This window comes from Conger conger, chromosome 7 (assembly GCF_963514075.1).
Source record: "Conger conger chromosome 7, fConCon1.1, whole genome shotgun sequence".
Lineage (NCBI taxonomy): Eukaryota > Metazoa > Chordata > Actinopteri > Anguilliformes > Congridae > Conger > Conger conger.
In genome coordinates this window covers 63,287,351-63,296,773 of record NC_083766.1, presented here as the reverse complement: position 1 = coordinate 63,296,773, position 9,423 = coordinate 63,287,351, and the positions used below count along the sequence as shown (strand labels likewise).

The following is a 9,423-nucleotide window of genomic DNA, read 5'->3' as shown; positions in this document are numbered from 1 at the left end:
TAATGGATTGCCATTACCCAGCCCATCTATTTTCCGGGAGCACACTACAGTGAAAGGGGGGTTCAGACAATCAGACTGCGGCTTTATAAATCATGGGTTTCCAAACTTATCAAAAAAACCCCAGTCATGGTTCTCAATAAAGACCGCAATAAGTAGAATCAGGTGCTCTAGCACTGGGCTAAAACAAACACCTCCGGCCACAATACCCTTTTCCCCAATGGACACCCCTGTTAAAAATGTTCAATACGTGTATATGTTTTGGATATTAAAAGTAAACTCAAATCTGGTGTAAAGCATCAGCGGGTGATCAGAGCTTTAGCACGTTAGCACGTTAGCATCAGCTCATATAGTGGGACCTCACGGGAGGTTTGGGCCAGTGTGGATTGGGCAGCTGGCCCTCTGGCTCTGCTTCGGTTCCAGTCCAAGGTCTGGAAGCCGGCCGTGGTTCTGCCCGGAACCCAGGGTCAAACCTCAAGGCAGCGTCTCGTAGTCTCAGGGCGGAACACACGGTTTATTTCTGCTGCCGTGATCACTCATGAATCGGGGGCCTGTAGCGTAGTGGTTAAGGTAAATGACTGGGACAGGCAAGGTTGGGGGTTCGAATCCCTGTGTAGCCACAATAAGATCCGCACAGCCGTTGGGCACTTGAGCAAGGCCCTTAACCCTGCATTGCTCCAGGGGAGGATTGTCTCCTGCTTAGTCTAATAAACTGTATGTCGCTCTGGGTAAGAGCGTCTGCCAAATGCCAAAAATGTAATGTAATGAATCATCATAACCACGGCTGTGGAAGAGCAGGCTGGCTGTGGAAGCGCAGGCTGGCTCTCCCCTCTCTGTCACTGGGTACACACCCCGCCGGCCGGACTTTCCCCTGGAGCTGTTTGCAGAGGAGAGTCACCTTCACAGCAGCTGAGAAATATTATTCAAACTCACACAGCCAGTCCACAGAGCAAATATGCTGCTTCAATTAATCACTTATTAACAACAATGACACCCCCTCCCCCCCCCCTTTAAAAAAATAAAAATGGTGGTCTATGCTCTGTTTTTAGCGCTGCCAAGTTGTAACACGATGCTTACAAGGCAAAAGCTGTGTTGTGGTTTGGACAGAGATGCTATTCTAGGATACTGAGGCTTAGAGCTCAAAATAAAACAAGGTAAAAAAAAAGAAAAGAAAAGAAAAGCTGTCTAAAAATGGAATAGATTAGCCTCCATTGAAACACATCTTTTTATCTCTGCAGCTCAGAGTGCTTGCTTTGCAGAATGTCGCATTGTGTGTTCACACAGTGGGGTCCAAAAGTCTGAGACCACAGGGACAATCTGGGATTTCTTCTCATGTTATCCTGGAAATAAGCAAAGTTTGAAAAATGTAAAAGAAAGTTACTTCAAAGCTTTGCAAGAACTACTTGAAGACCAAATCCACGATTACCGGACCTTTATGGAGGCGCATGAAGCGAAGCACTCAGAAACATCACTTTACAGTAAAACAAATAAAAAGACATAAAATTAATACAAATACAAAATAATACATAAAAATGAAATGGGAAAACACACATCTAGTGAACATACACATACACAACTTCAAAAAGTAAAAGATTAAAAATTAATGATTAGCCCTTGGCCATAATAAAATGAAAAAAGGTGGCCTTTTAATTTAAACTGTCAACTTCTTTAGTAGGCACAGGAAGGGAGCTCCAGAGACAGGGAGCACGGGACACAAATGCTTTATTTCTGAATGTCTTCTTATCCCTGTGGGCCACAATCTGATATAAGTCCATGTTTGTCATAATGTGCTTATGTCTGTGGTGTGGATTATTGTTGGCCCTACTCTGCTAAAACAGGACATTTTACTTTAGTTAGCACTTTCAATAGTCATTTCTCACATTTAGTCAGTTTCACAATTCATCGTTGAAGTGTTGCTTGTTGTTCTTTACCCACAATGCCCTTGTTCGAGCAGTTGTTCAATTTTCACACCCTTTTCTGAATCTCACACCACCGGCCTGCTTGGCACGCTTGCATTAGCGATGATGCATCTAATGCGTCTTGCATAAGAGCAGCGCAAAACCACAGTCCTCAGCGTGCACTCTCTCGCTCTTCCTGTCTCTCTTTTTACAGAACCATTTTTAAGGAAATAAAAGCGGTCAGGGGATCTCCACTGGAGAGAGCTACAGACACCTGGCACACACTGACCATGCACTGGAGAGAGCTACAGACACCTGGCACACACTGACTATGCACTGGAGAGAGCTACAGACACCTGGCACACACTGACCATGCACTGGAGAGAGCTACAGACACCTGGCACACACTGACTATGCACTGGAGAGAGCTACAGACACCTGGCACACACTGACTATGCACTGGAGAGAGCTACAGACACCTGGCACACACTGACCATGCACTGGAGAGAGCTACAGACACCTGGCACACACTGACCATGCACTGGAGAGAGCTACAGACACCTGGCACACACTGACTATGCAATGGAGAGAGCTACAGACACCTGGCACACACTGACCATGCACTGGAGAGAGCTACAGACACCTGGCACACGCTGACAACGCACTGGAGAGAGCTACAGACACCTGGCACACACTGACTATGCACTGGAGAGAGCTACAGACACCTGGCACACACTGACTATGCACTGGAGAGAGCTACAGACACCTGGCACACACTGACCATGCACTGGAGAGAGCTACAGACACCTGGCACACACTGACCATGCACTGGAGAGAGCTACAGACACCTGGCACACACTGACCATGCACTGGAGAGAGCTACAGACACCTGGCACACACTGACTATGCACTGGAGAGAGCTACAGACACCTGGCACACACTGACTATGCACTGGAGAGAGCTACAGACACCTGGCACACACTGACAATGCACTGGAGAGAGCTACAGACACCTGGCACACACTGACCATGCACTGGAGAGAGCTACAGACACCTGGCACACACTGACCATGCACTGGAGAGAGCTACAGACACCTGGCACACACTGACTATGCACTGGAGAGAGCTACAGACACCTGGCACACACTGACCATGCACTGGAGAGAGCTACAGACACCTGGCACACACTGACCATGCACTGGAGAGAGCTACAGACACCTGGCACACACTGACTATGCACTGGAGAGAGCTACAGACACATGGCACACACTGACCATGTACTGGAGAGAGCTACAGACACCTGGCACACACTGACCATGCACTGGAGAGAGCTACAGACACCTGGCACACACTGACCATGCACTGGAGAGAGCTACAGACACCTGGCACACACTGACCATGCACTGGAGAGAGCTACAGACACCTGGCACACACTGACCATGCACTGGAGAGAGCTACAGACACCTGGCACACACTGACCATGCACTGGAGAGAGCTACAGACACCTGGCACACACTGACAACGCACTGGAGAGAGCTACAGACACATGGCACACACTGACCATGTACTGGAGAGAGCTACAGACACCTGGCACACACTGACCATGCACTGGAGAGAGCTACAGACACCTGACACACACTGACCATGCACTGGAGAGAGCTACAGACACCTGGCACACACTGACCATGCACTGGAGAGAGCTACAGACACCTGGCACACACTGACAACGCACTGGAGAGAGCTACAGACACATGGCACACACTGACCATGTACTGGAGAGGGCTACAGACACATGGCACACGATGACCATGCACTGGGGAGGGCTGCCCTTTTTTCTTTTTTTTTAAGAGCAGACGCTCTTATCCAGAGCGACGTACAACGAAGTGCAAATCAAACACAAGTATGAGTGCTAAGAGGACCTGAGAGGACAGTACAGTTCCGAGTCCTAGTGTAAACATACAGATAATCAGAACCCTTGAAGAGTACAATCAACTTTCAAACTAGCATACCACAGTTGGCAGCTAGAATACCCTGAATACAACAATACAACAGCCAATAAAAAACAACAATATCTATACAAGTAACTTTCTGTGGTGCACTTGTTTGTGCAATGTGATCGTTTGTCTTCACTTTGTTGACAGACCTCTGTGGGACATGTGGGCCCAGGGTACAGTCCCTCCCTCTCTCACACAAGGTAATGTGCAGTTGGTACAAATAGGTATACACCTTTAGGTGTCACTTCCTGCCGCTTCACTAGAGCACAAACAGGAAGCTGCAGATTGTTAGTCCTCCTGCTGTCCCGCCCTTCCTCTACGACCCCTCACCTTCCTCATCCTCGCCTTGTTTTACCCTCCTCTCTCTGGCCCCCGGCTGTGGCTCAGCGCCCCCCGGCTTTCACCCCGCCAGGCTTTTTGGCCTTTTTCAAATCACTTATTTTTCACCTCCTATCTCCTTTGCCTGACCTGAAACCGATCGAGCTCCGCCATCTTTAAGGACAGTATGGAGCAGGAAAGATGAGCCCTCTCTCGTCCAGCAGCATCTTCCCAGAGGGCTCTCTGCTCCTGAGCATGTGTAACCGGCCCAGAATGCATTTCAGCCGAACCGTGGAAAACGCTTCTCATACCCCCACAGCTGTCCCTACCGTTTAATTACCCCTCACTACTGAGCTAAGTGAGATTCACATCCTAACGCCATACACAGCTTAACTACTATCCACACCATTACAATGCCTACAACTGCCCTATATGCAATTAGCACCTGTACAACAAACACCATTACTGCCCTCTCCACCAGTACCCCCCTCCCCCACACCTGCCCCTCTCACACAAGGGCTGCAGGACGTTCTCATACACACACTCTCACACACTCTCTCTCAGCCGTACACACTCACATGCACACACACACTCTCTCACACACACAGACAGTCACACATACCCACACACACACCCACTCTCACACACACACACATACAGCAGCTAATACCCCCAGGAGAGAGCTGTGCAGGGGATCTGTGGGGCAGGGCGCCATAGGGTCGCAACATCTTGCTGCTTAAAGATGTTCTCTGGGTCTTAAAACACAGAGAGAGTAAAGGACTTGAACACACACACGCACAGAGACACACAGACACTCACACACATACGCACTCATACACACAAACACGCACACACATAGACACTCTCACATGTATATACACACACCCACACACAGACACTCTCACACACACATTCTCTCACACATACACACAAGCCTGCAGCAGTAAGAGCAGATCAGAGGTGGGGGTGTGTGTTTGGTGTCACAAATCCGCTGCTCTCCCAGCCTGACTGTGTAATAGGCTCAGGAGGATCTGGGCTTAAGCCAATCACAGTGCATGGTGCCACGGAGCCCTGCTTAACTGCTGGCAGCGTCACACAGCCATCAACGTCTGTGACAACAGCTGCTGGAATGCCAGAAATGCAGTTACCAATGCTGTTTGTGTGCATGTGCGTGTGTGCGTGGTTGTGCATGTTTGTGTACGTGGTTGTGCATGTTTGGGTACATGTATGTGTACGTGGTTGTGCATGTTTGTGTACACGTGCGTGTGTACGTGGTTGTGCATGTTTGTGTACACGTGCGTGTGTGCGTGGTTGTGCATGTTTGTGTACACGTGCGTGTACGTGGTTGTGCATGTTTGTGTACATGTATGTGTGCGTGGTTGTGCATGTTTGTGTACACATGCGTGTGTACATGGTTGTGCATGTTTGTGTACACGTGCGTGTGTAGATGGTTGTGCATGTTTGTGTACACGTGCGTGTGTACGTGGTTGTGCATGTTTATGTACATGTGCGTGTGTGCGTGGTTGTGCATGTTTATGTACATGTGCGTGTGCACATGGTTGTGCATGTTTGCGCTTGTGTTATGCTCACCTATCTGACCTAATGCAGAGCTTAACTCTGTGTGCTAGTCACTGCACACACACACACACGCTTAACTCTGTGTGCTAGTCACTGTACACACACACACGCTTAACTCTGTGCTAACATTGGCTCATACGCACACATCACATCCACTCCCTCACTCCACATCCTCTTGTGTATTCTCGCACACATGTAGGTTAGTCTTTGTGTTAATGCCAAACATGTGGTGTTAATGTGAGACACGAGGTTCCCTCCTTATAAAAACAGGAGTGTCCACCTCCTGTGTGAAAGCCCTTTTTATTAATAAATAACACATGAGACTGAATTAAACAGAATGAGCAGCATCAGAGTGATACCTTATAAACACATGATGAATGCAGCATTATAAACAACATGAACACATTATAAACCAGCACAGTGCAAAGGCCTTCTCCTGACTGCAGTGCAGTGCTCCCGCCAGCAGGTGGCAGTCTGCCTAGCTTTTGGCCCCCTCCATCTCTGCGTCATCAGGGGCGGAGCCACTTTCCTGCTGGGGGTCGCCAGGGAGGATCCCCGTCACCGTAGTCAACAGATCCTCAATCTGCTCCTCAGTCAGCCTCTCCTCACTCTCCTCTACCATCTAAACGCACGCACACACGCACACACACACACACACACACACACACACACACACACATTATTAACAGCTGTGCTCTGTCAGACTGACTGGCCTGATGCAGCCCTGGACTCTGGATAGTCATTGTTACATGAGTAAACTCCTGTGGTGATCAAGAGGAAGGAGGAGGAAGACTCACCAGCTGGATCTCCACTGCTGTCTGCGGTCTGTGATTCAGGAGCTGCAGCTTCTCTGCTCTGAGACACACACAGGACAGAGAGAGCCAATCACAGGGCAGAATGAGCCACACAGGGCAGAATGAGCCAATCACAAGGCAGTGAGACAATCACATGACAAGTAGATAGAAAAAGCACACATATGCATCCACATGTACTCAAATGTATTTACACACACAGCGCAGACACATACACACACACAGCGCACACACATACACACACACAGCGCACACACATACACACACACAGTGCAGTGTACTCTGAGGGTGAAGCGTTGTGGACGTACTTGGTGATTTTGTGTGGTAACATGGCGGTCAGAAACTCCTTCACGGTCTCCGGTGTTTGGTGGCTGCAGGGAGTCTTGGACAGGTACTTCAGGGTCTGTGAGAGATGGGGCGCGCCAGAGAATAAAACACTTAAGCAGTAATGTGTCCATTTACATCACATTAAAAAACATGTCCCGAGTCATCTCACACTATGTGTCTCAGAGATCAGCTGGCCACAGTCTGACAGACCCATACATGATGTTCAGGTTCTGAGTGTGACCTCGTACAAGATGATGTTCAGGTTCTGAGTGTGAGACCAACCCGTACATGATGGTGTTCAGGTTCTGAGTGTGTGACTGAACCATACATGATAATGTTCAGGTTCTGAGTGTGACTGACCTTGTACATGATGGTGTTCAGGTTCTGAGTGTGTGACTGACCCTACATGATGATGTTCAGGTTCTGAGTGTGTGACTGACCCATACAGGATGGTGTTCAGGTTCTGAGTGTGACTGACCTCGTACATGATGGTGTTCAGGTTCTGCTGCCCGGCGCTGTGTTTGCTCTTCCCACTCTCTTTCCTCTGCTCCTTGAGGTCAGTGAGGAGCTGGAATACCTGTGCACAGGTACAGAGAACAGGCCACAGGTGAGACCACCGGGGGGGGGGGGGGGGGGACAAGGACACCTGTATCACTCACCTCATAGTTACTGAGCATTGCAGCATTGGCATCCTTCCTGAAAGGCAGGCACAGACACAGATTAGCACCAGTCCAACCTGTGCAGTGCTCCTCCCCTGTAAGCATTTAATATGTAGGTGATGACCTCACACCTACAGGGATTATTCTTATTATTTATCAACCTTTATTCATACAGAGTAGGTTGACTGAGCACACGTGCTTTTTTCAGAAATTCCTTTATACAAAATAATTCATTTATAATCATTAAACCGTGACCAGGGGTATAACATCCTCCAAGGGAGTCTACAGAACAAGCTACTGTGTGATCATAGCCACAGCTCATTTCAGCAACTTCAACAGGATCGATTACAGAACAAGAGTGTAGGAGTTCAGCCCCGACGAATGACACAGACAGCACACCCTTATGGAAAGCCTTATCGCTATTTATCTAGCTACTTCTGGAGGCATTTATAAATCTACAGGCGTAGGTATGGGACTGTAGCTTACGTATGAGCACGTTTTGCTCAGAAAAGCGACAGAAAGTTACTAACAATATTATACTTGAGAGCGGATTAGTAGCTAGCGAATGCGCAATCGATATTATAACTTGGATATTTGGCCTGAAGCTAACATCATGCATCATCACCTAACAGCGGGCTGCCTGAACGACTGTCTTTAAGTTTGTTAAAACGGGAACAACAGAATCATCGGTAAAGAACAGCGTTTACTGAAAAGCATTTAACTTCTGAGCTGAGCAAATAATATGAAAAATTGGTAGGCTTGTCTTACACTTCCATCTTTCAATGCGTCTGTCCCACCTCCTTTCAGCTCCGTGACAAACAATGAATTTGGTTCGTTAGTTCCGTTTCAAGCTAGGTCCTAGCTTTCAAGTGGACTAGCTAATAATTGCCACACTATGTGTACATTCCGCGGTTTTGTTATTTTATTCCAATGTATTGACTACGATATCTCCTCTCGACAGCTTTGTACCTTTGCAAATTGTTAGAACGTGCAACTTTATTATAAGCTCGTTTTTAACACTCTAAATTACATGTCCTCTCCCGGGCTCCGTAGGTTTCTGGGGGAATGTGTTGTTTCCGTTTTGTAGAGGGTACTACAGAAGAGGAAAGGTTTGCTAGGCTAGCATTGAATTCGCTGAAGGTGAGGTTGCTTTTTGTTAGCAATTTCATATAAAGCCAATTGACAAAACCCGATTAACTATAAATATTGACGAAAGTTTTTTCTTTGTGTCTGATTTTAAAATGATATGCCCCTGAGTTCGAATTAGACCATGGTAACGCGATGCGATGGTTAACGTAGCTAGTTGGCTCCATTCATTTCCAACACGTTAGCTATCTGTCTAGCTATGCTAATGTGTCGTTGTTAAGATGGCGAACTGCAACGAACTGATGTTAGTTGAAGAGTAGCTAGCTACCTAATTTTTCCAAACTAGCCAGCTCGGAGACTGCATAACCTAATGCAGTTGTCTAAGATAAATTAGCTAGATTACAATTTCCAGTTGGCTATAGTGAACTGTTAAACTAGTACTAGATGTTAGAATAAGACGAGTTGTATTTGAGCTTTGTCCGTATCTGTTAGCCACGTACTGTTTGTCATATTAGTAAGTTAAAGAACACATGCATTAGAGTACGTTGATTGTTGGCTGGCTAGCTAGCTAGCTAGCTAGCTACATTCATTAGTCGATTTGTTTGACCAATAGCTGTTGCTAGGCAATTCCAAATAATGATGCGAACGACAGGTTCTAACATATTTTAGAAATTGAGTGACAACATGCCCACACACACACACACACACACACACACACACACACACACACACACTTGATCTGCGATTATGTTCTG

General features: G+C 47.4%; 2 protein-coding genes across 4 annotated transcripts in view; one reads left to right on the top strand and one right to left on the bottom strand.

Moving 5' to 3' along the window:
- Nucleotides 1–6,067: 6,067 nt before the first annotated feature.
- Nucleotides 6,068–8,651, bottom strand: crcp (calcitonin gene-related peptide-receptor component protein). 3 transcript variants are annotated; one of them, XM_061250258.1, is made up of 6 exons: nt 8,351–8,651; nt 7,583–7,677; nt 7,402–7,500; nt 6,905–6,999; nt 6,582–6,639; nt 6,068–6,406 (listed from the first exon to the last, which is right to left on the bottom strand). In XM_061250258.1, exons 2-6 carry the CDS (start codon nt 7,598–7,600, stop codon nt 6,263–6,265), a joined length of 414 nt encoding a protein of 137 aa, XP_061106242.1. In that variant the 5' UTR covers nt 7,601–7,677; nt 8,351–8,651; the 3' UTR covers nt 6,068–6,262. The 3 variants fall into 3 exon arrangements, with proteins under 3 accessions (XP_061106242.1, XP_061106240.1, XP_061106241.1); XM_061250256.1 differs by having other exon boundaries at nt 7,583–7,619; nt 8,351–8,649; XM_061250257.1 differs by lacking the exon at nt 8,351–8,651 and adding an exon at nt 8,208–8,323 and having other exon boundaries at nt 7,583–7,619.
- The window catches only part of zgc:77262 (uncharacterized protein LOC402952 homolog), a 1,993-nt gene continuing 1,186 nt past the window's right edge, over nt 8,617–9,423 (top strand). The window contains 1 exon segment of the mRNA XM_061250255.1: nt 8,617–8,722. Within this exon segment, the coding sequence (XP_061106239.1) occupies nt 8,648–8,722 (75 nt within the window). The 5' untranslated portion in view covers nt 8,617–8,647.

Excerpts from the sequence above, each read along its gene's own strand:
- crcp (XM_061250256.1), bottom strand. Across the intron at positions 6,640-6,904 it reads TTACCACACAAAATCACCAA|AGCAGAGAAGCTGCAGCTCC; the intron begins GTACGTCCACAA and ends TGTGTGTCTCAG. Across the intron at positions 6,407-6,581 it reads CAGCAGTGGAGATCCAGCTG|ATGGTAGAGGAGAGTGAGGA; the intron begins GTGAGTCTTCCT and ends GCGTGCGTTTAG.